Here is a 27,052-nt window from a genome sequence, read left to right on the forward strand (position 1 = left end):
AAAACAGGGGGGACAAAACTGCATTTAAGCCTTACCGAAATGACCTCATCTTTTGCTGCTGAATTTAAAATAGTTTTTAAATTTTTTCTTTTTTTGAAAAAAAATAATATAGTAGGTTTTTAATTTTGGTAAATGGTAATAGCTGAATTTGACATATAGTGGTGAAAGATTTTCGTAGTATGTTAAAGATCCTATGTGCAATCTTCAACTTCATTTTAAATTTAAAAAAAATAGCTGAATTGTACATAGTTTTTTTTTATTTTTATTTGGGTAACAGCTTAGTTCAAAATAGTTAGTGTATGGTTAAAGGATAATCAATCATTCAATTCCACTAAGTTGAGCTTGTCCTAAATGGTTATATTGGTTGAGCACGTCTTGAATGATCAAGTTACTTGAACTCGTCCTGACAAAATAAATTGGTGTTGAGTTCGTCTAGAAGGACCAAGATGTTTTTCAAAAAAAAAAAAAAAAGACCAAGATGGTGTTGAGTTTGTCTGAAAAGACTGAGTTGATTGAGTTCGTCCTGAATGGTAAAGTAGATACAAAGTGTGACTTGGCTGATTGAGGTGAGTCAGACATGACCTAAATGGTTAAGTTAGTGCTTAGTAGAACATGGCTGGTCAGGTTAAAATAGTACAGGTCATGTGGTATGACAATTCATAGCAGTCCACTAAGCGCCAAACTTATTAGTATTAAGGTGTAGACGTTTATACTTTATCGGGTCTTCCTGTAATAGTCCATAATCTAACCAAACATTGAGCTTGTAGGCGTGAGCATTTTTTCTTCATCAGGTCAACATAAACCTGTCCACAATTCATCAACTGTCATGCTTGTTAAGATGTACATGGTCGGTTATGTCTATTTAGATATTTAGGTAGAATATTGAAAATAGACCCAAATAAAAAAAGTTTAAAAAAAAAGAATAATCTTCTATTTAATTTCCAAATAACATCACTAACATAAAAAATAGTCATATTATAATCATGAACATCAAAATAACTTCTGACAATTTAAAAAGGCTCATCCTTTTAACATTTTTTTTTACTCAGATTACTTTTATATTTTTGAGAGTGGACCTTATTAAGTTATTATCCTTATCAGCACATATATTTCTCTTTTGTTTTTATTTTTTATTTTTGTGGTTGTTTAAGTATAACTATAGGCAAAATTACACTACAAGTCCTTTATCTTATTTTTTTGTAACAGTTTGGTCCTTTATCTTTTTTTTGTAACAATTTGGTCCTTTATCTTTTTTTTTGTAACACTTTGGTCCTTATCTTATTTATTTATAAAAAATAAAGGACCAGCGTGTTACAAATAACAAAAGATAAAGGACCAAATTGTTACAAAAAAGAGGATTAAAGTGTTACAAATAAAAAACATAAAGGACTAAAGTGTTACAAATAAAAGATAAAGGATCAAAGTGTTACAAAAAAAAGATAAAGGACCAAAATGTTACAAAAAAATAAGATAAAGGACCTGTAGTGTAATTTTGCCTATACTATACTTAACAACAATTTATGCCCTAATTTGAGAATTTCTTTTTGACACCCTACTATTTTTCTCACGTGTCCGACTAATTTACAAAAATACTCATGTTTGCTACTTAAGTAAAAGATATAATATGTTCCTTATGTAGTGGATGGGTAAAAAAAATTCAAATCCACCAATGTATAAGACACCCTCAGAACATGTGAACTTTTTTTTCCCATCTGCTACTTAAGTAGCAGGACGCATATGCAGGTCGTCCATTACTTAAGTATCAGATGACTTTGTCGCAGTATTTTCAAAATAACAGGAAGATATAATACAAAATATGTCAAATGTTATTAATTTTCATTACAATACATTGGGATATATCTGATAGATAGAAAAGTTACATCGTTAGTTTCTATAGTAGTTGGTTGGTCTTGAAAAGTTACATCAAAATTAATAAAAAAAACAAACCCAAAATAATATATACGCTAAGACATCCCCTTTTACAATTGCAGGATGATCGGCTTTAACTTTGGGCGCATAACCACTATCTTGTAAAAAAAAAACCACTTTATGAGAAGATATGGTTATCGCAAAACCACTTTCTGCAACAAAGGCAAGGATATTTCGGCTAGTCATATCGTTCCCAAATTGGCCATAAAAGTCCATCGTTGATGAGTATAACGATCTCAAACATTCTCTTTAAAGGAGACCGAAGGGATCGTTATGTCTAATCAACGATGAACTATGCGGCCATTTACACATGAAATAACAAAAACTAAACAAACTAAAATTACTAAAAAAGAAAAGGCTTAAATGCACTTTTGATTCCCCTATTTTCAAAAAAATGAAGTTTTGGTCCCCCTATTTTAAAAACCAACTTTTTAGTCCCCCAATTTTAATTTTTTTGGAGTTTTGATCCCCATCCCATTTTAAGGCTAATTTTGTTGATGTGGCATTGCCACTAATGCATTTCAGCGTCCACGTGGACAAATTTAATATCCATGTCATTATTTATTTTTAATTCAATAAAACTTATTTTATAAAATATTATAATTATTAAAATTATAGTATTTTTTAAAAAGAAATAAATCAAAAAATAATTCAAAAACATCAAAAACAAACAATCACAACATGGAAATGATCCTCTTTGATTCAAATCGTATAATTGCATATTGAAAGCAAGTTTTGTGTTTCAAGAACCTCCAACTTTCATCATCATCCAACTTTATATAAAATCAATCTAGAATTCAACTTCAAACTTAAAACAATTTATGGGTTTTCATTCAAACTCATCCAAAGTCATAGATAGTTTAAAGAGTATGAGTAATTTCTATTGAAACACAAAATCATCTCTAATTTCTTTTCGTTTTTAAAAATCCAAAAATTGTTGAGTTTGAACGGAAACGATAGGATTGGTGAAATCCATAAGGAAGGATTCTCTCTGACGGTGAATAAAATTCTAGTAGTTGAAAGTTTGATAATTAGGTTTCAAATTTCATATTTTATAAGATTTAACAAATATTATTTCAGTTGAATATATAATTTTAATAATTAAAATATTTTATAAATAAAGTTTTATTGAATTTCAAAATATATAATAATGACATGAATATTAAATTTGTTCACATGAATATTGTCACATCATTAGTTACAAGGTCACATCAACAAAATTAACCCCAAAATGCGATGGGGGATCAAAACTCAAAAAAAATGAAAATAAGGGGACTAGAAAACTGATTTTTAAAATAGGGGACCAAAACTTCATTTTTTTTTTTTAAAATAGAGGGACCAAAAGTACATTTAAGCCAAAAGAAAAAAAGCAGAGAAGAGAAGTGGGAGAGGTGTGAGACCTCAAAAAACTGAAGGGGTCTATTTATTGCTAAGACATCCCACATCGGTTGAGAGATGACCTGAATATTTGTTTATAAAGTAGAGACAATTCTCACCTTACAAACCGGTTTTGTAAGGATGAGTTAGACCCAATACTCAATTCTAAGATTTATAGCCACTTAGCAAGCCTTTGATGGAAATAGAAGACTTGTTTGGTAAACTTTTTTTTTTTTAAAAAAAACTTATATCTTATTTTACTAGCTTATAGATTATTTTCAAATGTTATTTCAAGTAGTTTTTGAGCTTATAACTTATCATTTTTTCTTCTAATTTTACCCGTGCCAAACATATATTTTTTATGTGATTTTATGCTTATAAGCTACTAAAGTTAGTTCAACTGTTAATTTTACCAAACACTACAATTTCAATCAGTTAGCTTATTTGCTATAAACTAGCTTATAAATTATTCGCTATAAATTCATCCGCTATAAACTAACTTATCAACTACCCGCTACTTTTTATCAAGCCTATGCGATAAAAATACTGTAAAATAAAAATGAAGAGACAAGAGCAAACAACGCGCCCTATTTTTACAAATACATTCCTTAATAGCGAATATTATATGAAGAGAAATTTTGGAGAAAACCGTATTTGAAAAAATGCAATGCGGTATAATAGGCCATGTGTTTGCAAATACTAATAAAAAAATAACCACCGGGCCAATACGTGTATTCATTCCCCCAAATCCAATTAAAACAGATAATCGAAGCTGCAACGGTGAAACAGACAAACACAGAAATGGAGAAGGCAAAGGAGATCCTTCAACGGAAGCTGAGTCAACAAGAATCGGAAGCCATGTCACGACTTAACTCTTTTCCTTCCATCAGACCCGGCGATAACTCCAGCTTCTATGAACACTTCGCTCTTACTGGCATCAAAGTTGAACAAGTCCAACCCGGTTTTGTTTCTTGTTCTTTCATAGTTCCTCCTCGCCTCATCGTAACTAATTCTTCTTCATTTCATCATTGTTATTATTTTCTAATTTGATTATAAGCACATTGCTTTCAACCGTAATTTCACTTTCAAATATTGTCTCTTATTTGGTAACAACATTGATTTCATCATATTGGTTCTAGAGGGGTCAAATTCTAGAGGTATACAATTCATTTTTACATGTTTGGTTTCTATTGAGGAGAATTAATTTATTTTTTTGCAATGAGAGTATAATTAATTTTGTCTGGTTAGTAATTGTATCTTAGAATCTCAAGGTGAATAAGTAGTGGAGTGTATAGAGTTCCAACCCCGACTCTCCATAAATAACACGATAATCCTACCAATTAAGTCAAGCGCAAGGGGACATAAATACAATGAATTTATTGATCTTAAGAATGTCAACAGGGTGAGGAATTGATTTTCCCCCTCGAATTTATTGTTCAACTTCACTTTTACTTTACTTTCAACTAAATTTTAGTAACAATCAATTTTACATATTCAATTCACTTAAAATCTATTTTTCTCACCGCTAGAGCAAACATACACCGGAAAAGTAACAAGATTTATTTACTTAGGTGCTATTAATCTCCTTGTTTTCATTAAAAAATATGTGGATTCTAATAATCCTTCATATGAACTTTTCAATGAGAAAAATAAGCAAAAAATTAAAAAAATTCTGGTTCAATTAGAACAGGAACCATTATATAATAACAGTTATATTAATTGACGGATATTTTAGGAATCACATACATAATTAAATGGAGTGAAAGTTGTTAAATTTGCTTATATTTGAGACTGCAAAACAGGAGTAGTTTTTTGCTTATACTTGAGATGAGAGTGAGTACCTATGTAACATCCACACTTCTAATTGAATGCATGTTAGTGCCAACACTGACACGACACAACACCGACACATGTGATTACATTCAATTAAGTCATTTTGTCAAATAATTGTGGTCGGTATCGACGTGTCAGTGTCATGTCCAATGTCCATGTCTATGATAGTACTTCATACTAGGTGAGTAGGGGATATGTAAATATGATAATTATTGATACTTATGTATAAACTGAGAGTGAAAAAGCATGGTGAAACTGAAAATTGAAAATTTTGCCTGTATAGTGAAGTGAATGATAAGTGGATGTTTCAAACATATATCCATCAAGTATGTACATATTATTTTCATGGTAATTGTGAAACTTAGCATGTATGATTGTTTTTTATTATGAAATAGTTAAAGAAAATTGTCTATTTGAAAACAGTTTTTTATGTGAGGGAACAGGATCTACAATCTACATGAATAGAATTTTCTCCATAGACTTAAGAATGTGTGTGGTCAGAATATCTTGAATGTTGAAGATTAGATTTAAGGAATACTAGTCATGTCATGAGTAATCTATATAGGATTGAATGGTCAAAATTTGTTCCTTTCACATTTTATCATAGATTAAAATCACGTCTTTTTCTTAACTTGTTAGAATTTACTGTATTTAGTTAGGTATTATCATTTTAGGGGGAACAGGGAAAGGGGGTCTAAGAAGGGAAACGGATGATTTCAATTTCTGGTGTTATATGCTTCCTTCTTTGTCTGTATAATAATGTTTGTTGCGTGTCTAACTTGTTGGTTTTGTTTCTCTTACAGGACAGCACTGGAAAGTTGGCTAATGGTGCAATTGCAACTCTTGTGGATGAGGTTGGAGGTGCTTTAGTCCACGAAGAGGGTCTTCCAATGAATGTTTCAGTTGACATGTCTATTTCTTTTATTTCAACTGCTCATGTTAATGTAAGTCTGTCATAAACCTCTTTTGTTTTTTGTCTTTTTTAATTAATGTCAAACTTCATACACTTGGTTATACTGTTTTGCCAGTTTGAGCTTGGTTATACTTAAAATTGTGAAAGCGAGATTAAATGGGGATGATAATCAACAATTGATGTGTATCAGGCCCTGCTTTCTATCAGAATACATATATTATTTTTATTCATTGTATACATTGGAAACTATGTAGCACAAACACTTCCGATTGAAGGCATGTTTGGTGTCAAACATGTGTTGGTTTTGACACCGACACTTGTTACATTCAATCTCTTTTATTTTCTCAAATTATTGCTGATTTATACGTGTCGGTGTCAATGGTTAATTGGTTGGAAATAAGAAATAAAATAAAAGACTGAATTGATGATCCTAGTTTCTATTAGCATTGGGAAAGTTTGTGAATTGAAGATCCTGAAATGGTAATCATTATTACTCGCTTGTATAGCTTGCAATGTAATGCCTCTAGATATACTATCCATCATTTTTGTTATATGCTTCAAAATTATTCTTAGCCTGACTTTTATGCGCCGGAGACATACTCACATACCCTACCATTTTGTTTAGGTTACTTCAAATTTGTACCGTGTTCTTTATGTGTATTGTTTGTAGCCACTTGTAGCAGAACCTGTTCTAAGTTTTTGGCTTCAGACTTAATGTTCAACTGGGTACTTTGCACCAAAAGTACAACCCATAATATACCAACTTCCACGCTATGCATCAACACGCATACGTGCAATAATATGAACCTTGATATATACTTTTGTGTACGTTAAATGTTGTGTCTTAAATCTTTACATCTGTTATTTTGTTGCAGGATGAACTAGAAATCACTTCTAGGCTTTTAGGAAGGAAAGGAGGCTATTCAGGAACAATTGTTCTCCTAAAAAATAAAGCTACTGGAGAATTGATAGCAGAAGGTCGGCATTCATTATTTGGTAGACATAACAGCAAAATGTAATTCTTATATTGTACATGTACATAATTCCCCTTTGGATGGTGTGGATTTAGTGTATATATTTGGATTATTTTTGTGAAAGATGATTCTAAAAGTATCAATTTGAATTTGACATATATTGTTTTCAAAAGAATTCCTTTTAAGTATAAAATTGGCCTTTTCGTACAAAGTGGAGGTGGGAGACTAGATGTGTGGTAGGAAAAAGAAACCAATCCTTCACTTTTTTGGCTTTAAAAGGACCTCTTTCACTTGAAAAACTATAAAAAGGAGTTAAATCTTAATTAGGCAACTTCACAAGGTCTTGTTACGGTTCAAAATCAAGTAGTGTTGAGCTCAAAGGAAGGAGGTTCCCCATAAATATATATATATGTAGATTCACTGCCTGCATTCAAATATTCAAGCAGTTCTCAACCTTTCATGTATTCAATGGTTCGGATTGAGTTGTTTCATTTTTTCATCTCAGCCCAAAACGATGTTCTCATGTCTATTTAGAATACTGTGTCTTCCATTTTCTATTCTCTTCCTCTAGAACGAAGAAGTCATTCTCTCCACCAATGTAACCCATATCAAGCTCATAGACGGCGCTTGTGTTGGAACCATTCACGACTCGTTTGTGCTTGGTGACCAAATCACAGGGAGGTGGATGTTGGTTGTTTCCGTGACCAAATAGCAAGGGAAACAATTGCTTCATGGGATGCAACTAAGGGGTAATATCCAGAATGGTTAACACAATAGAAAATGGTGAGTGAGAATCACAAACAAGTCAAAAATCCACCCTGCTATATAGTTTTTTTTTTGAAGAAGCTAAATTAGCCCAACCAAATTGGCGCTAGAGAGAATCGAACCTCAGACCTCAAGAGGAGCACACTACTAGGACCCAAGCCAATACCAATGCACCAACCCAAGTGGATTTTGGTCAACCCAAGTGGATTTTGGTCACCCTGCTATATAGTATACCGATAGAGAAGCAGCCATAAGAGCACCAATGTTTATTTAGAAGTAGAACCAATTGAATAAAGGACTCTTGTGTTCTTTCTCAATTTCATCTGCATCATCAAATATTCAAATTGATATGCTCCAAATGATGAAACACATGGCTTGATTCCACCAGTGTCTAGAGCTATAAGGTAAAGAGCTATAAATAAAAAATATATGCATATGGCTCAAATGAATTTACCACACCAATAAATCCCAGATTTGCACTATCACACAGGGTGCCAAACTGCCAATTTACTACCGACTATAACTGATCGCGGGAAGTTCATTTTTATGTATAGGATAGTAGGACTCGTCGATTTAGGGAATCCATTTATAGAACTCAAGAGTTATTGAGCTTGTAAATCTCTCTGTTCTCTTCTCAATAAGTTTTTGTATGCACCTCCCCAAAGCTTTCACTACTGCAGATTTGAGTTGAGGAAGTAAACCAGAACCTAATGACCATCTAAACTCTTAAGTAGAAATTTTCTTTACTCATTCTATACCCTTAAAAATTGGGGGATGAGTTTTATGTCACCATTGCAAGAATGTGAAATTTTTCCATGTGTCATTACTAATTAGGGAAATTGTTTTCTTAAATAGAAAGAAACTCATCCTGAATTTACACCTCCATTTTAAAGTTGTAACTGAACTGAATATTAAAGTTTAAAATTTTAATGCCATTAAACTTGGAAACCAAAGATATATATACTTCCATTACACCATGGACAATTTGAAATACTACATATACTTCCAATAAATGTCTTCATGTTATTCAAGAATTATACAGCAAAAAAAAAAAAAAAAAACTGTACCTAGAGAAAACAATATTTGAAAGACTACATAAAATAATCAAAGTTATTTAGCAAAGAGAGCTTTTCAACCAAATTTTTAACTACTACAATCAAAGTTATTTATCAAAAAGAGCTTTTCAACCAAATTTTTAAACTACTACAGCAGTAGTTGTTTTAATCACAAAAACAAGCTACCCCAAATACATAAACAAAATTGGCTAATGTGCCCTTAATTTTTAGATAGAAAGCAAGAATCACCCTGTTAACAATGATACATTTCAATCTCATTCATTAAAGAAGCCAAAACCAACAAGGGAAAAAGCAATATAAGATACACAAGTCATATATAAATAACACCTCATTATACAAGAAGAACAAATAGATTAGTCTTTTCCATCTACCGCAACTTATTGAAAGCATGAACAATCAATATTTACCACCACAAATGTAGTAGTTTCCCCCCCCACAAAAGGGATTCAATGCAATCATTTATCTGCATCAAAACCCTTCTCTTGAAGCTCAGCAATGACTTCATTCCTCATCCTCAACCAAAGCTTCTGAGCCTCCTGCTCAAACTTCTTATCATTAAGCTGCTTCATGTAATCAAATTCATCCATATCATTCTCAAAGTTCCCTTTAGGTCCAATAGTTGTTCCAATCATTCCACCCTTTTTAATAAACTCCTCCATAGCTTCTTGGTCGCCGGGATACGGATACTCACGCCGCTCATACAAATGTTCCAGCTCTTTCTCTTCCTTTGGCATTGGTTTCAGCGTCCACCAACCCAATGGAGACGTCTCATTGTAATACCACGCTGCACCCATCACTGCATAAGTGCATCCGAATGCCTTCCCCATTTGTTTCCAGAAGTAGTAGTTATTTGGCCCCAACCCCATTTTCTTTAGAAAATATTGGGCATATTGTAGACCTGCAATAAAAGATAGAAGATTTTTTGTCAAACATTTCATCAAACACCTTGTGTGCAATTTTGGATTGTGTAATAGTAAGAGAATTTGTGATGATGTTAATGGTTAAGGTATTTATTGGGTAGTTAGAAAGGTACCTGTTTTGGGTTCTGCCGGTGTTCCGAAGCGTTTACGAGGCATCGATTGAGAATGTCAAGTGAGACTCCGATGAACAAGAATGATACTGATGATGGTGTTTGTGTTTCTGTCCGGAAATCTTTTTTTTCTACCCCAACATTTATACCTTTACCCTTACAAACAATTTTCTTTTCCAATTTTACCCTTTTATCATTTGACTTTACCCCTACAATTTTTTTTTCCAATCTGTATTTTTTTTTTGTATTCAAAAAATCAAACCAGAACATTAAGGGGGTGTATTGGATTAAGATTTCACAAGACAATTTTAGCAAAAAAAATCTTGAAGATTTTAAAAGACCTTGTGAGATTGTATTGATTTTATGAGATTTTAGAAGACTTTTTTGAATGACTTTTTCAATCAAGATTCTTAACACAAGAATTTGTTAGACTTTATGACACAGACTTTTGAGATTTTGAAGTACTTTATAGACTTTTAAGATTTAAATGAGTCAATAAATTCGATATAATTTCCTTCTAAAATAATAATGAATCAATCAATGAAAATTAATTTTTCCTTAAAAAAATCAACAATCATTAATATAATAAAAAAAATCAATGAATAAAATTCTATCAAAAAAAATCAATGAATAAACAAAAAAACAATTTATACAAAATTGTGTATAAATTGCCGTAAAAAGTATGAAAATAAATAAATAATATGTTTAGGCAGTTGCCGTAAAAAGTATGAAAAGCTAACAAAATGACAAAATTTGTTTGTGGTTAAAATTTTATTTATACATTTGTGGTTAAAAAAAAAATGACGAACAAGGTTCTGTTGCTATTGTTGAAACATGTTGTTGTATATATTTTCAATGTCTATATCTTATAATGAATCGTGACACTATCTATGGTAGCAGGACAACCATGAAGAGGAAACGTGATAGAGAGGTAGGGAGAAAATATAAGTGATTATAAAAAACATGAGATAATCAGGAAACATGAAATAGAAATATGAGGAAAGGTGAAAGAAATAAAAAAAAAATGAGAATCCATCAAAATCTCATGATATGAGGAAAGACTTTTTGTAACTCAAAATTCACTAAAAAGTCCATCAAAATCCATTCAAATCCTATTTTTTAAACAATCCATCGAAGTTAGAATACTTTTGAATACCAAAAAACTTTTTGTAAGTTGTAAAGAGTCTTGATTGAATACCACTAGACTTTTTTAAAGTCTTTTAAAATCCTAATTGAATACCACTAGACTTTTTTAAAGTCTTTTAAAATCCTAATTGAATACCACAGGATTTTGTCATCATAAAAAAGTCTTTTAAAATCCATTGAAATCCTAATTGAATAAACCCTCTAAATGTTTTTGGAATGTTACAAGCCAATATGATTTAGGAACCGGAAAACTCTAAAATCAATTCCGAAAGAGTTTAACCGTGGCTAAACTACAAAATCTGAAAATTCCATCAGAACGCAAGTCATTCATCATCAAGTATTATCTCACAAATTAATCCTGCAATGACCCCATCCAATTGGTAGGTAACAATATCTCACAAACTTTAATTAGATCTCTACCTAATATTTTGGATCTTCAATTTGTTTGTTAATATAATTATTGTTGTAAATTCAATTTGAAGTTTAGGTGAAAAACTAGGGTCGATGGAGGAAGGTATCAAGCACTATTTCTCTTCCCAAATGCTGTCATTCCCATTCAATTTAGAACACTTCGTGTGCACCTTGTTTTGCCTCAAGTCAATACAAACCCATTATTGTTACCTCTTTTTGTCAGCATCTTTCTGCAAATTGACTTTCTTGAATTGAGATTTTGTGTCGGTGTCATTGGGTGAATGAGGAAGTAGTTGTTATTGTGTAGTTTTAATGGAAATGAAAATGGGGGATTCAGATGTGGAGCAATAAATTGTTGAATCCACAAGAATGAGATCAATTTGTAGCAGTTCTCATAACTCTTGCCTGGATAATCGAAATTGAAATCTGGAATTCTTTCTCATTCTATTCCGGTAGTTAACATTCATTAACCTTCCAATATTCTTTTTTATTATGTTCTGGTGCATTGTTACATTCCAGTGTTCTTTTTCAATGTGTTCCGGTAGAAAAAATTTGTAGGGGTGAAGTTAAATGATAGGAAGGGTAAAATTGGAAATAAAAGTTATTTGTTGGGGTAAAGGTATAAATGTTGGGGTAGGAAAAAAAATTTCCCTTCTGTCCGTGTGTTTAGTAGTTGTCGTTTGGGTATGGTCCAAATCTACAATTTTTTTGATTAAACTAAGGTAACTTATATGCGACTAATTTGACCCCCAAAATTTCTCGTATAAATTTTAGTAAATTTGGAGGGGGAAAAGATGAGAAAAAAGAATATCCATGTCCTTAAATGACAATCATATATTTCGTCACGTCACCTCACTTTTTTAGTATGACATGAAAAATTGGCAGTTTTTTATTGGATGATCGTGTAAAATTATTTTACATTGTTGATGCATCTTCATTATCTATCGACTAATTTTATTAAAATATATTTCTTGTCAAGAAAATATCTTTTGCACTTTTTTTTTTGTCAAGTAACCTAGTGGCTAGAAAATCCACCTTAAAGGTAAATAAATGGAGTGTCATGAATTCGAACCCGAACTCCTACACATATAGCGCGATGTCCCTACCAACTAAACTAAGCTCAATGGCACCTCTTGCACTTCTCTATTCTTGAGAAATTAATTCTATGGACTTAATTCTTATACATTGTCCACCTAAAAAAATAATTTTTATTTTTAATGGTTGTAATCTACAGCTCAACAATGAAAAGAAAGAAATAGTTAGATATTTTTTTCGTTTCAATTTATAAGCAAAAAAATTAATTTTTCTTGTCTCAAAATATAATTAAAAAAACTCTAACTTTCATTATTTTTAAGATTTACTTTTATTTATTTTATTTTTTTGAAGCAATTTTACTTATTCTTATGAAATTGCATTTAATCTACTCTCTCTTATTTTAAAAAAATATATAAAATCATATTTTAAATTATTATATTTTTAAGTGAGATCTTTTTTCTGCTTGGCAGAAAGGGAGTATGTTAAAATCAATATTTCAAAAGTCACTTTCACTTCTAACAAAAGTCTAAATATGCAATAAACTTATTGAATTTGAATATCTAATTAAAGCATGCTAATGAGAAATATCTGACACATACTATGCATGTTTACAGCACACATCAAAAGATTTGCAATCACAAATAGTGAGGCCTTTTTATACATTGAATTTAACAATAGTACAAGATGTAATCCAAGATGAAAAACAAAGACCTAGGAAAAAACATTCTATTTGCAGTGTACTTTAAATACTCCATCTTATTACAAACACAAGAAAATAACACTATAATAAATAAAGTGCATAATTTAAACACTCCGTGTTGCATAAATTTTCTATCTTTAAATGTAACAGTATTTACAACTATTACACTATAAAATAGCTACAGAGAATCCAAATCTTGTTTTCTTATGAGAGTACCAACCGGTTTTTTATATTCATAAAACTTCGATACCACAAGAAACACAACAAAATTCACCACACTCAACCCCGCCAAAAGCCCGAAAAATAAATCAAGTCGACCATAGTTTAAATTATCAGGTAACCAACCAGGACCGCCATTCGCAGTTGTAACTTTTGTCACAATAGTAACAAGCAAAGAACTCAAATATTGTCCCAATGCAACAGTGAGTAATGAAAGAGCAGAACAAAAACTTCTCATTGCATCAGGTGCTTGTTCATAGAAAAATTCCAATTGACCAATGAATGTGAAAACTTCAGCACAACCTATGATAAAATAAGGTGGAACTTGCAAAAAAATTGACATAGGAACCTCTTTAAGTTTATAGTAATTATCTCTTTTCACCATTCTAAGTCTAAAATGCTCCAATGTTAATGCATATAGCATTGAAAATATTGATATGAAGAGACCAATTCCCATTCTTTGAAGTTGAGTTAAGCCATTTTTCTTGCCACTAAATTTTCTAGCTAATGGAACAATGATTTTGTCATATACTGGTACCCAAAATATGACACTGAGTGTATCAAAGATCGAAAGTGAAGCCGGTGGAATTTTAAATTTTCTTAAATGGGTGTTCATGGTTTCTCCTTGTAATACAAAGTAGTTACTCATTTGACCATAAACTGTTGCAAATATTATACCTGTTGCCCATATTGGAAGTAATCTTATAATTGCTTTTAGTTCTTCTACTTGTGTTATTGTGCAAAGTCTCCAAGGATTATTTGTGTCTCTTGCATTGTCTGAATTTTCTAGTACCGCTGCTTTGTCAAAGAATCTGTAACACACAAGAAGGAAGTGTGGATATAAACTAGACAAAGTGTTGTTTGGATAGAGAAATTAATTGAGTGCTTATTGCATAAGGACTTATGATATGAGCGTTGAGTGTTGATGTATAGTATATGTAAAAACTAGCTATTTCTATATCAAAAGATGAAATATTCGTCGAATTTTTTTTCAATGATATAAGTTGTTTTCATAACATAAGCTATCTTGGAGAGTATAAGGAAATATGCTGAAAATAGCTAATAGACATATCATAAGTTGTTTTCGTAAACTCCCTCAAACAGTTTCACAAGTGCTTATGTGAGTAGTGTTAAAAAGAAAGTGATGAAAGAATGTTCAAAAATTGTTCATGTTGGTTTACCTTAATCCATTTGAGTGGCCAAGCTTGCGGCTTCCTTGGATAGCGGACAATGTCTCTTGAGTCTCATACAAGTGAGATTCATCTTCCGGCACTTCAACATTATACTTTCTTATCGATGCGACAATCACCTGACATATGCGAGTGATGGGGCTACCTCCAGGCTTTTGATTCCGATACAACCTTGTGCCTGAAAAGAAACTTACTACGGCAATAGCCATGGCGACTGCTGGAATGCCGAATCCTAATCCCCAACTCACATTGTCTTGTATCCATACCAATAGAGACGCGGCAATAAGAGCACCGATATTGATTGAGAAGTAGAACCAATTGAAGAAAGAACTTTTGTGTTCTTTCTCAACTTCATCAGCATCATCAAACTGATCTGCTCCAAATGATGAAACACATGGCTTGATTCCACCAGTGCCTAGAGCTATGAGGTATAGAGCTACAAAAAAGATTGCACTCTGTTCATGAGTAGCATGGCAATCATCTTTTGTGTAGCAGGTTGGTTTCATGCCAGGGACTGATGCAGATAATGTCAAGAGTGTCATTCCCTATGCAGGAAGAGAAAGGTTTTTTCAGATACTAATGAAACAAGAAACGATTATTGATTGAGTTTTCTTAAAAAAAAGACTACAAAACCGATTTGTAAGGCCAAGGATGTCTGCCACTTGTAAACACAATTTTAGGCCATACATTATTCAATGTGTGACTTAACACACCCCCTCACGTCGGGATTGGACATCTCAAGTACGACCCAAGTGGTCCAATAGCGAGTGGCCTGATAGTGGTGGCCCAATAAATTTTAGACAGACACTAATTACGATCTTAAAATTTCGATTGAACTTAACACATGTAAGGTGATAGATGCTTAACATGTATTAACACATTTTTGACTATCTCGTTCAATATGAGATTTCTAACACACACCCTTACACCTTAAAATAGATATTAGACATATAGATTATGGCGTGTGAACCAAGTGGTGGCCTAATAGATCTTGAATAGATTGTGATATCATTTTAAAATTTGGATTGAGTTTAACTCAACTCTAAGAACCCGACTTGTAAGGTGAGAGATGTCTGTCAGGTATATAATATCTTATTCAATTATCACAACATAAAGGTTGCAACATTGTGACGGGAGGTCGTAGGTTCAAATCCTACAAAAAGCCTCTCCGTTTGCAGTAAGGCTGCGTACATATACCCTCCCAAATCTCATCTGGTTGAAGCCTTATTCATTTGGCCATCCCTACTATTGGATCTTCAAAACTCTCTTTCCCTCTTTAACAGTAATCAAGTAAAGATTAAAGAAGCATACTCACAATAACATAAACTATTGAAAAACAAAAAATCGTCCAAAATCTTCCAAGATAGGCATCAGCCACAAATGCTCCTATCAATGGAGTGATGTAGCATGTTCCACCCCAATCTGCAGCATTTTTGGAAGCAGTAGCACTGTGTTGATGCAGTTGATACTTAAAGTATCGCACTAAATTTGTGCTCATCCCATAGAAAGCCAATCTCTCACAACATTCATTTCCTGTGAATTCAATAAGTATTTAGCAGTTAATATCTTAACACATAAACCAATATTTTAACAACTGGACTAAAGATCGAACTGGTGACACCTCGGAGTCATGATTCAATCAGCCCGACTATGGTTGGACCAAATGTCAAATAAAGAAACCGATTGAACCAATCATGGTTCAACCGGTTTAACTAGACTACGGTACAACAGAGATCAAACCAACTGGCAAACTGGTTCCTAGTTCAACTGATATAACCGGCCTAGTGTAGTTGGAGAATGATGGTACGCAAAAGTATTACCTAAAATAAAGGGGCATGCTTTCCATGTTCCAGTTTTTCTTTTGTTAGCTGGGTTTCCAAGATAATCTACTGTTCCATCTTTTGTGCAAACATCATCTTCAGCCATTGTGATTCAGTTAACAGATTGACTTTCAACAAAGAAACCTAGCAAAGGACATGTTACAAGGCAATAAACAAAATAAAAAATCATGAAATAAATTTTGGCCACTGTTTTGATTAGTGCATGCAACTTGGCAGTAAAATTGACACTTTTGATGGAAGACGTGTTAAGTGTCTAACACTAATGTGTGATTACATTCAATTAATTTAATTTTTCAAATTTTTAAATGTGTCAACTTGTCTGTATCCATGTCAGTGTCATGTCCAGTATAGATATTATTTGTGTCAGTAATAAAGGTCAAATATGACTCAATCATAAACATACACAACTCCATACATTGAAAATTTTAACAATCAGAAGAGAATTTAAATAAAACTAGTAAAAATTAAAGAATAATGCTAGCAACACACTCTTTAACAAACACACTCCAACACACTCTTTTTTATTGGTTGAAATTCACATGGGTCCCATAAAAAAATGTGGACCCATATAACTTTTATGAGACCCATATAAATTTTAACCAATAAAAGAGAGTGTGTTGGAGTGTGTTTGTTAAAGAGTGTGTTGCTAGCACTCCTCAAAATTAAAAAAAAAAACTACTAAAATTTAGATTGATTCATGTCTATTTACACAGTTTCAAGACTATGAGCTTTTGTAAAATTACAAACTTTGAGATGGATGAGGTTGGAGGTGTCACCCAAAATCAGAGCAGGCAGGCCTTAGATTCTAACATCAAATTATGGATGTTATAATGTTAACTAAATTGAAAGAAAAATGATTGTATTTAGTGCGTTTGGTATGAGACAAGGAGGACGTTGTGTTCAAGGACTTTGCCTTTAACGCAAGACAACTAATCAACATAGTATACTGTATAGTAGTATACTCCAATAGTAGGGGTGGCCAGGGGCGGATCTACCTTAAGCCCAGGATGGGCTACTGCACCCCCTCAATTGTTAATAACTACACCTGTTATTCTAATTTGTTAATTTTTGCACCCCCTCAATAAATTAAGTTGCACCCTTTGCAACAACCCTCTCCGTTGGATTAGTCTTATTTACTCTCATCTTGACTTTTTTGACAGCATTTCACTTTATTTATTATCTTCTTGCTGTTATTTAAATACTGTAATTCTTAAATCAAAAAAATTTAGCTTAAGTGGGATCGAACCCAAGTTCACGGGTTAATATGTAATGAGATCGCCAAGATGCTATGATGATTGATGAATTTATTTAGTGCAAATTTGATATTTATTGAGATAACCACACTATAATCTAATTTGAATATTTATATATTTTTTACTAAGTTTTTGTTTTAATTTATATTTTATAAAAATTATTTGTTAAAATTAAAAACTTTGCAGTTTGGACCCACTGACCTGAGGTCCTGGATCCGCCACTGGGGGTGGCTAAATGAAATAAGGCTTCAACCAAAGCTTTGTTGGATCATCGTTCTCAAATTCTGTTCAAATTCTGTTTTTATGGTGGGATCTCTGTGCCATTTTTTGTTGGAAGCTTCTCACAAGCCAGATGCTTTAAGACATATTCGGCTTGATATTGCTCGTGCTAGACACTCCGTGATGACAGAAGTAGTTGTTGGTCGTGCTAGTGGGTTGACTTTTATATATATATATATATCTTTGGCTCGTGGCACTCGGTCCGATTGATTCACCATCCTCGATCTGGCTTTAAATTGTCTTTTAGGTTAGGATTAAATAGGAGTTGATGTGCTTAATTGTTCTATGAGCTAGGGGTAAGGCCTAGTCCCCCTTTGTAATTATCTTATTTTTCTTCTTTTCATTAATAATATGAGTTATAGGCGGAGGACAAGGAAGAATAGGGTGCCAACAACATTGAGATATCTATCCCTACCTTGATATAGTTGCTCTTAATTTATCAACAAAAAAAATAACATATGTGATGTCTTTCGAAATAATTAGAATTCCAACTTTTTTTTAAGGTGAATAAGGGTCTGTTTGGTAAAAATAAGCTATAAGCTAGCTGATAGCTGAAAAGCTAGCTTATAGCTGATAGCTGAAAAGCTAGCTTATTGAAATTAAAGTGTTTGGTAAAATTAGTTTTTAAAGTGGTTATTAAATATAAAATTACATAATTGATAGTTGGTAGTTTTTTTTTAGAGTGGGTAGTTATTAAATTGAAGGGTAAAAATGGAATAAAGTGTAAAAAGCTATAAGCTATAAGCTCAAACGCTACTTGAAATAGCATCTGAAAAAAAGCTATAAGCTAGTTTAAAAAGCTTGTTATCAAACACCTCTAATTTTTTGAAACAAGCTTATAAGCTCATATAATAAGCTATAAGCTAGCTTATTTGTGTTACCAAACACACCCTAAGTGGAATGTCTGAGATTCGAACTCCGGCTCATACATATAATATGATGTTCCTACCAATTGAGCTAAACTTATGGAAAATGTTACATCTTTTTACTTAGTTTGGTTAGATATGAATTGGTTGAAATTAAATTATACTATTTTAATTTTAATATTATAATGTGGAAAAAATTTATTTATTGATTGATACTAATAAAAAATTAACCCAATTTTTTTTCTTTGGATATATCGTCACGATCTCCAATTATAAGTATCTATTAAAATTTATTTGTCCCTGAATGTATAAGCTCGAATTTTCAAATTATTAGATACATTTATTATTATTTACTCAAATATAACCCTAATTAATAGTATTCTGAATAATGTATAAAGCTCATTTTTTCAAATTATTAGATACGTTTATTAATTTGCTTTGGGGGCGGTGAGATTTTTAGAGTTCAGAAACACATTATGAACACCTTAGGTAGTGAGAATTCATTGGAGGAAGGATTAAACCTTTCTCTCTTGTTTTCTTGTGTGGTTATCATTGAGGTTGAGAGAAATATAGTAAAATTTAAGATTTTCTCTTGTTAAACTCTTGAAACTAATTTCTTATAACTCTTTTTCCAACTCTTATAAAGACTCATTGATCATAAATTCAGAGAGATGTTATCTCTTTAGACATATGTCAATTTAGGTTGAACCGGAATAAACAATTTTTAATTTGTTTGTTTTATTTTTTTTATTTATTTTTTATTTTTTGGTGAATATTTGTTTGTTTTATTTTATTCTCTTTATCTTATTATTTGATTTATATTAATTGTTCTAACCGTTTATTTGGTTGTCATTTACTTTTTTCCCACACACTTTGTCTTGGTGTGTTTTGTTTCTTTCAATTTACAATAGGACCTATTTCCCAAGACAATTTTAGTAAAGAAAGATATATGAAAATATAATTATTTTTTGTCATGAATATACGAAAATTTAATCTAATAATAGTATAAAAGCTCATCTAAGCCGTATTTCAGTTTTCCATCTTATATAGTCCATATTTTATGACAAAACTGATTAAGGTGCCGCTGTTTCAATTGAACCCAAACAAACCCTCCCATAGATACTACTTGTCACAACAAAATTCATAATTAATTAGATTAATGTTTGTTTGCTCTATTGGTAGCCTTGACCATATTGCCACTACGATACAAACTTTTTTTTGTATAAGATATACCTTGTTTTACATATACGAAATTGGATTCCATCACAATCTTTTAATTAAGGAAATAGGAAGAAAGCTTAGAAAACAAGGGAATTAGAAGAAAAAAAATGAATAATCAATTGAGTATTACCACATTAGCTTTGTTGTTATTATTATTAGCTTTCAATGTCACTGCTCAACTTGGCGTTTTCAATATAAGAAAATATGGTGCACCTAATGGAGATATAACCAATGTAAGATAATTTTTATTAAATTTTGTCGACCGCAGACTGTGGAATATGGCAGATTTCCAAAAATCTGTCATATAAACACGTCACTGTAGCCTATGGCGTAGCCATGGCAGATAGACATTTTTTCACAAATTTTCTAGAGTTGTTTTTTAAAAATTTGTTTACCATTCCGCCATAGAGACACCATGACTGTCATTTAAGAACATCAGTTATGACAACTCCTACTCTAATTTTTTTATATAAACAAAAACATATATGTATCTAGTACAAATTTAGAATAGATACGTGTATATATATATATATATATATATATATATATATATATATATATATATATATATATATATATATATATATATATATATATATATATATATATATATATATATATATATATATATATATATCTTTGCTTATTTAAAAATCTGATCGGAGGAAAATTAATATTTTCATTACTTTGTATTATAAAAATTGAGTTGAAAGAGACATATGATGATTTGTTTTTCATACTCTCTTGTGGTTTTTTTTTGTTGTAAAGGCTTTGAAGAGTGCTTGGAAAGACGCATGTGCATCAACAAGTCCAAGTAAAGTTGTGGTTCCTAGTGGTTGGTACAAGTTGCAACAAATAGATCTTGAAGGACCATGTAATTCTCCAATTGAGGTTAGAGTTCATGGGAAAATTCTAGCACCAAAAAATCCTTACCACCTCAACGGACAAGATCAATGGGTTAGATTTCAATATATTAATTTCTTTACCTTATCTGGTAGAGGAATTTTTGATGGCCAAGGTGAAATGGCTTGGAAGCAAAATGATTGTGGAAAAAATACAAATTGCAAAAGGCATGCCATGGTAAGAAAAGTACCCATTTTCCTAAAAAATACAATAATCATAATCTCTCATGTTAAAATTTGTTTGATTTTCATTATGAAAAAAATTTATTTTGTATTAATTAATCATTTTATTTTGTATCATTTTTGTTATCAATATTGTTCTTCCTTGTGAGGGTTTATCAAATTTCTCCCCACTTTTAGTTTTCATTGCGAAAATGGGTATTCCTGTTTTCTTCCAATTTTACCCTCAATTATAATGTTTCAAATATTGTGATTGTACAATTTTCATTTGCTACATTTCAATTGCACGCAATTGCGATGTTTGTTACGGTAAAATTTAAAATTGTACAATAAAGGTACTAAAAATGGGAAGAAATTGAGGGAAAATATCGGGAATCCCTTTATTTCACATGGAAAATACATTGGTGATCAAAATTATGCAGTTGGATCGTGGAAGCTCAAAATCATGAAATTGTAAAGTGGGTGAACAAAATTGAAATTTATAAGCAAAAGTTCACTTTTTAGGTTCATTCAATAACTAATATATCTAGTTTATATTACTAGAGATAAAAACATTTAGTTAATTACTTTATAAAATCATGTGAAATTTGAGTACTTATTCTCATCATTTTCTTAATCCAAAAGCAATGACAATACATTTCAATCAACTTAACAAATTTTACTTTTGACAGAATTTCGGTTTTTCATTCCTCAACAATTCAATTATTCAAGACATAAACTCAAAAGACAGCAAATATTTTCATGCCAATGTTTTTGGGTGCAACAATATAACATTTAGAAATTTCAACATTAATGCACCAGAAACTAGTCCAAATACTGATGGAATTCACATTGGAAGATCAACTAAAGTGCAAATCATCAACTCTAACATTGGCACCGGTGATGATTGTATCTCTTTAGGAGATGGTAGTAGACAAATCACGGTTCAAAACGTGACGTGTGGACCGGGACATGGTATTAGTGTTGGAAGCCTAGGAAGATATCCAAATGAAGAACCTGTTGTGGATCTAATTGTCAAGAATTGCACACTAAATAAAACAGATAATGGTTTAAGGATCAAAACATGGCCTGGTACCTCGGTAGTTTCTATTGCATCTTATTTGCATTTTGAAGATATCATAATGGTTAATGTCACCAACCCTATTATTATTGACCAAGAGTATTGTCCATGGAATCAGTGCTCAAAAAAGGTATTTCTTCTACTAAAGATCACTTTAGTTTTCAATTATTTGGGGAATAAACTATCAATTTCATCATTAAACATTAGAAGTATAATTAGTCTTTAAATTAATAAAAATATCATAATAATCAATAAAGTATATGAAAATATGTCAGGTTACTAATAGTCCCTAACATATTATGATATTAATATCATATACTAAAGTGACTTATGGATTACTGTTATTTGGTTAAATATATTTTTGGTCCTTTTAAATAATTCATCTTTTATTTGAAGTTCTTCTAAAATTTTCCTTCGAACATTAGTCCTCTAAATTTTATGTTTTCAATTTTTGTCTATCATTTTACAAAAGTTTATGCCACATATTCCAAATAATTTTTTTTTGACATATCATTATCAAGACCTTAAAATATCATTATTTTAAAAATTTGACTATTTAATCTTTAGTTTAAATTTAGATTAAATAGTTAAATTATTAAGTTAATGATATTTAAAGTTCTTGTCAATCAATCACCTGTAATCAAATAAATGCATTTCTAAATGCAACATGAAATTTTGTAAAAAAAAAACTAAAAAACTAAAAATGAAAACAAGAAATTTATAAAATAAAAATTTGAAGGAAATTTTTAGAGGAACTATGAATCAAAGTTGGTTACTTTAAAGGGAAAAATTGATATTCTATTTGGAGGGATTAAAAACATATTTAACTTTATTATGCTTCCAAACGTATAGTTTCCAGACAAAATTCGAAAGATGATAATTTTGCCCCTAATGATGGTTTATTTTCTTTTTCAACTTTTGTAGAGTCCATCAAAAATTAAGATAAGAAAAGTGCTCTTCAAGAACATTAGAGGAACTTCTGCAACACAAGAAGGAGTGGCTCTGGTTTGTAGCAGTGGTGTACCATGTGAAGCTATTGTACTTAGTGACATAGATTTAAATTTCAATGGGTCTAAAGTAATTGCTAAATGTGCAAATGTAAAGCCCACAATTCGAAGAAAAGCACCCATTTGTATGGTTCCACATGTATAATTAGGGTCTCCTTCATTTTGACTACAAGTAATGTAAATAATTTTTTCCTCCATTTTCATCATCAAAATCTATGTAGGAATTACTCCTTTAAAATTAAAATCTAAACTAAGCAGTAATGACACTAATCTATATATATAAATCCTAGATAGTTGTCCAATTGTCTATCTAAACCCTAATCCACAAACCAATCAAAACCTTTCATTTAGCCACATCACTTACATCCATTTAATGTGTGGTACTAATTATAATTATTATTATTATTATTATTATTGTTTTGGGTTTTTATCCATTTTAATTTTTTTTAATTTTATTATTTTGTGTATTTTATTGTTTTTTGTTCAAAATAGTTAATGTTCAAAATTTGTCTATTCTTTGTGTATATAAGGAGTTGGTCGATTGTTATGACTACTTCCTAATGTTAGTAAAAAAAAAAATACTAATGGTTGGTATGCACCGCATAATTTTAATCATATTCGATTTTGAGTATGAGTTAAGTTGGTTTATCGTTGCTCCAATGAGTTTCAAATTAATATAAATGACAAATTCAATAATAAAGTAATTTATCCAACTCATAATCATGCCTTATTCAACGTCAATTGTTTTTCATGGTCAATTATATGTTGTCATTTCCAAAGTTATTTTAAAGAATGAGTTAAAGATATTGCTAACCAATGTTAACGAAAAAAATACCAAAGTAACTTCAAATGTGATGTATAAATAAATAAGTTTTTTAAATGTATAAACACATATTTAACATCTATATCACATTTAGATAACTTTTATTGTTACTATTATTTTGATAATACCAATTATTTCAATTTGAAATTACTACTTATACAAATAATTTTTTGACATTATAATATAAAATAGAGCATAAGACCCGTGCATCGCACGGGTAAGCGTCTAGTTAATAATTATCGTATGTTACTCGCTCTATCATATCCTAAATAATAAGTTCTTTTGATATTTTCATATAAATTAAAAAATATAGTTAAATTTATATGGTAAAAGAAATAAAAATTATGAGCTTTATAAAACTAGAATTTATTACTCCCTCCGTTTTTAGAAGAAAAAAAACAAGAAATTAAGAAAGTGTATTTTTTCACCTTATTTTCCTATTATACTCTTATTTTAATTCACCAATATTTTGTTTTGGCACACACTTTCACTTTCCAAAATATTTAATATGTTATGTATCAATTTTTTTTTTTAAACAAATTATACAAGAAATTAGCAATTTATTGGGGGCTAAAAACCCTCTATAAGTGATAAAAACCGCCACTTTCTTTCCATTTTCTGGCGGCCAGCTGGCGGCCTCAAAACGCCAAGAAATAGGGCGTTGATAAGTGTTGTGGCGGCCAAAACCGCCAGAAAGTTGCGTGACGAAAATTATTGGCGGCCAAGACCGCCACTAAGCAAGCAACTGTCATATCAACTTTTTGAGACTTACTGGCGGTCTGAACCGTCAGTTTCTGTTTCTACCGCAAATTAAAAAAAAGTACCATTTTTCTGCCTTTTTGCATCGATCGGTTATTATTATTATTATTATTATTATTATTTGATGGAAAGATGGAAGAGTGGTCACAGAGAAAGGCCAAGAGCAATTTCAACCATTGTTGCAGATGAAGAGATCCAAAGTTTAATTATAACTTCCATATTAAAAGGAATATCACATTCTTTGGCTTTAGGAAAACAAATATCACATGTTGGAGTTTGGATCCAAACTTCAAGAGACACAACAATATCACATGTTAGAGGAAGCTCAACGAAAACGAATATGATACTCACTACTCAGATCTAAAAAAACATAGATCTAAAAACGTAGATCTAAAAACACAGATCATAGATGGACTTGTGGTGATTGCAAACTACTCCAAAAAATGATTTAATGGTGAATAAGGTGAAAAAAGAGGAAGTAAGTAAGGTGGAGTGGTGGTGGTGGTGTGGATTTGGAGGGGTTAGGGCGGTGTGAATTTGGTGGTGGTGGTGGTGGTGCGTGGATTTGGAAACCGAAAAGGTTTGAGAGGAGACTGGAGAGAGACATGAGAGCTTCAGTTTTTGAGAGAGAAATAAGAGTTTATGTTTTGATTTTGAGAGAGAAATGAGAGATATGCTTTGGTATTGGTATTACTAGTACACAAGTCACGTGGATCTTCTATTCTAGATTCTCATTTTCTCTTTTTATATTGGAAACCTTTTCTTTTTATAGGTCTGTTTGTTTCAAGTGATCTTTTTAAATATGCATTCTCTTTTTGGAAATATGAGGATTGGAAAATGCATTCTTATGTTTTTTAGAAGTTCATTAATTTGTATTCTTGGTATGATAGAGAAAACATAATGTTTCATTCTTGTGTCAAATTAGTTGGAGTAATTTACAGAAGCATGTTCTGTTTTTGTTTGAAGAAGAAATAAAGCTGCTCCATATATGTGAGACATGTTTTTACTGTCTCTCCCTCTTCTCAAGCGTGTGTATTTCTTACATACTCTAGGACCCTCCATACAATAATAATCTGGAATTTTAGATTATTGGTAAGTGATTGGGGTTTATTTTTTGTTATGAAAAAGAAAAAGGAGTGTTAGAATGTTCTTGTTGGAAATTTAAAACAAGGTTCCCTTTTGATTTTTTTTTTTTTAAAAAAAAATTTTAAAAAGTTTTTTTAAAGCGATTTTGTTATATGTAAAAAAAAAATCATTTTCGAAAACCACCTAGGTTTCGAAAATCAAATAGTTAGTGCAAGTTTAAAATACTTCAAGGCGGGAAATTCGAAATACCGGAGAAAAAGCGGCAAAGAATATATTTTCCACCAAAATTCAAATTCAAACATAAAATGAAGATTGGAGCGAAGTGTTTTTACAAGGACGGGTTTCCTCCCACACGTGGCAGACATGCAAGATCGAAAATGATTATTCGGTTTTCACATTTCTCCTATAAATAGGAGAACCTAGGATTGTTTTAGGGAGTTCCAAAAGAGAAAAACATTGCCTAAACAAGAAACTCATCTATGTGCTAACACATAAAATCATAGAATGATACACTTCTTATGTGACTTTTGATTTTTGAATCTCGATTGATGTATATAACTCAATTTACTGTTAAAATTTCTATAATTCACAAACGAAATTCAACCTTAAACATCGGAAACGAGATTGAAATTAATAGCCGAAATACCTCCAGCCATTGCTTTTGTTTCAAACTTATTATTGCTTGAGAATTGCTCCTTTTGGGATGTTGAAGCTCTTCTAAACTCTCCACAGTCTCACTTTGATGGTTTAAGTTTTTGAAGGAGATTGTTAGGCTTAGGGAACCAAAACAAGGGTTTGCACTCTATAATTTTTGTCCATCACAAAAATATTTTAAGTGCAATCATAACTGTCACACTATCTTTATGGGCGGTTACTATATTTGAGGGAAAGAATAAAGACCATAATTTAGGCTTAATGGATAATTACCACAATGTGCACTTAGTAGTAATTATCCCTTATTTAAATTAATAAATAAATAAAAGGAGATAAATGTAACATTTACTTGAATTGTTTTTACTTTTACATAGTAATTTAATGTAAAGAATCATGCTATTTGAATTGTTTGTATTGTTTGTACCAATTAGGTTCACAACATACACTAGCTGAACCAATCCAAATGCCTTGTCGTAACATCATTATTCTTAATCAAAACTAGAATGCAGATGATGTCTTAGAG

The 27,052-nt window shown here is 31.3% G+C and overlaps 4 protein-coding genes across 5 annotated transcripts; 2 read left to right on the forward strand and 2 right to left on the reverse strand.

Annotated features, from left to right (window-relative positions):
* The first annotated feature begins 4,019 nt into the window (after positions 1-4,019).
* On the forward strand, positions 4,020-7,198 carry LOC123881766 (acyl-coenzyme A thioesterase 13). The gene is made up of 3 exons (XM_045930503.1): positions 4,020-4,308; positions 5,943-6,083; positions 6,928-7,198. The coding sequence occupies exons 1-3, from the start codon at positions 4,108-4,110 to the stop codon at positions 7,069-7,071; spliced, it is 486 nt and encodes a 161-aa protein (XP_045786459.1). The 5' UTR covers positions 4,020-4,107; the 3' UTR covers positions 7,072-7,198.
* Positions 7,199-9,051: 1,853 nt separating this feature from the next.
* LOC123881767 lies at positions 9,052-12,207 on the reverse strand. Of its 2 annotated transcripts, none has more exons than XM_045930504.1 (3): positions 12,116-12,207; positions 9,901-10,014; positions 9,052-9,765 (listed from the first exon to the last, which is right to left on the reverse strand). In XM_045930504.1, exons 2-3 carry the CDS (start codon positions 9,941-9,943, stop codon positions 9,323-9,325), a joined length of 486 nt encoding a protein of 161 aa, XP_045786460.1. In that variant the 5' UTR covers positions 9,944-10,014; positions 12,116-12,207; the 3' UTR covers positions 9,052-9,322. The 2 variants fall into 2 exon arrangements, with proteins under 2 accessions (XP_045786460.1, XP_045786462.1); XM_045930506.1 differs by having other exon boundaries at positions 9,901-10,001; positions 12,109-12,188.
* A 1,028-nt stretch (positions 12,208-13,235) lies between these two features.
* Positions 13,236-16,632, reverse strand: LOC123881768 (protein NRT1/ PTR FAMILY 8.1-like). Its single transcript, XM_045930507.1, has 4 exons — positions 16,419-16,632; positions 15,914-16,131; positions 14,590-15,143; positions 13,236-14,220 (listed from the first exon to the last, which is right to left on the reverse strand). Exons 1-4 carry the CDS (start codon positions 16,522-16,524, stop codon positions 13,368-13,370), a joined length of 1,731 nt encoding a protein of 576 aa, XP_045786463.1. The 5' UTR covers positions 16,525-16,632; the 3' UTR covers positions 13,236-13,367.
* Positions 16,633-20,165: 3,533 nt separating this feature from the next.
* On the forward strand, positions 20,166-23,352 carry LOC123922426 (polygalacturonase-like). Its single transcript, XM_045975142.1, has 4 exons — positions 20,166-20,291; positions 20,827-21,138; positions 21,812-22,330; positions 23,125-23,352. Exons 1-4 carry the CDS (start codon positions 20,166-20,168, stop codon positions 23,350-23,352), a joined length of 1,185 nt encoding a protein of 394 aa, XP_045831098.1.
* Positions 23,353-27,052: the final 3,700 nt, after the last annotated feature.

The sequence above is a fragment of the Trifolium pratense genome, linkage group LG4, assembly GCF_020283565.1.
Source record: "Trifolium pratense cultivar HEN17-A07 linkage group LG4, ARS_RC_1.1, whole genome shotgun sequence".
NCBI lineage: Eukaryota > Viridiplantae > Streptophyta > Magnoliopsida > Fabales > Fabaceae > Trifolium > Trifolium pratense.

Bases quoted from the DNA above. Each gene is read 5' to 3' on its own strand.
- LOC123881766 (XM_045930503.1), top strand. From the start codon at position 4,108: ATGGAGAAGGCAAAGGAGATCCTTCAACGGAAGCTGAGTCAACAAGAA. The intron at 4,309-5,942 runs GTAACTAATTCT...TTTCTCTTACAG, and splicing joins TAGTTCCTCCTCGCCTCATC to GACAGCACTGGAAAGTTGGC. The intron at 6,084-6,927 runs GTAAGTCTGTCA...ATTTTGTTGCAG, and splicing joins TTTCAACTGCTCATGTTAAT to GATGAACTAGAAATCACTTC.
- LOC123881767 (XM_045930504.1), bottom strand. From the start codon at position 9,943: ATGCCTCGTAAACGCTTCGGAACACCGGCAGAACCCAAAACAG. The intron at 9,766-9,900 runs GTACCTTTCTAA...CTTTTATTGCAG, and splicing joins ACCGGCAGAACCCAAAACAG to GTCTACAATATGCCCAATAT.
- LOC123881768 (XM_045930507.1), bottom strand. From the start codon at position 16,524: ATGGCTGAAGATGATGTTTGCACAAAAGATGGAACAGTAGATTATCTT. The intron at 16,132-16,418 runs GTAATACTTTTG...TTGAATTCACAG, and splicing joins AGCATGCCCCTTTATTTTAG to GAAATGAATGTTGTGAGAGA. The intron at 15,144-15,913 runs GTGAGTATGCTT...CTTCCTGCATAG, and splicing joins TTTCAATAGTTTATGTTATT to GGAATGACACTCTTGACATT.
- LOC123922426 (XM_045975142.1), top strand. From the start codon at position 20,166: ATGAATAATCAATTGAGTATTACCACATTAGCTTTGTTGTTATTATTA. The intron at 20,292-20,826 runs GTAAGATAATTT...TTTGTTGTAAAG, and splicing joins CTAATGGAGATATAACCAAT to GCTTTGAAGAGTGCTTGGAA. The intron at 21,139-21,811 runs GTAAGAAAAGTA...TACTTTTGACAG, and splicing joins ATTGCAAAAGGCATGCCATG to AATTTCGGTTTTTCATTCCT.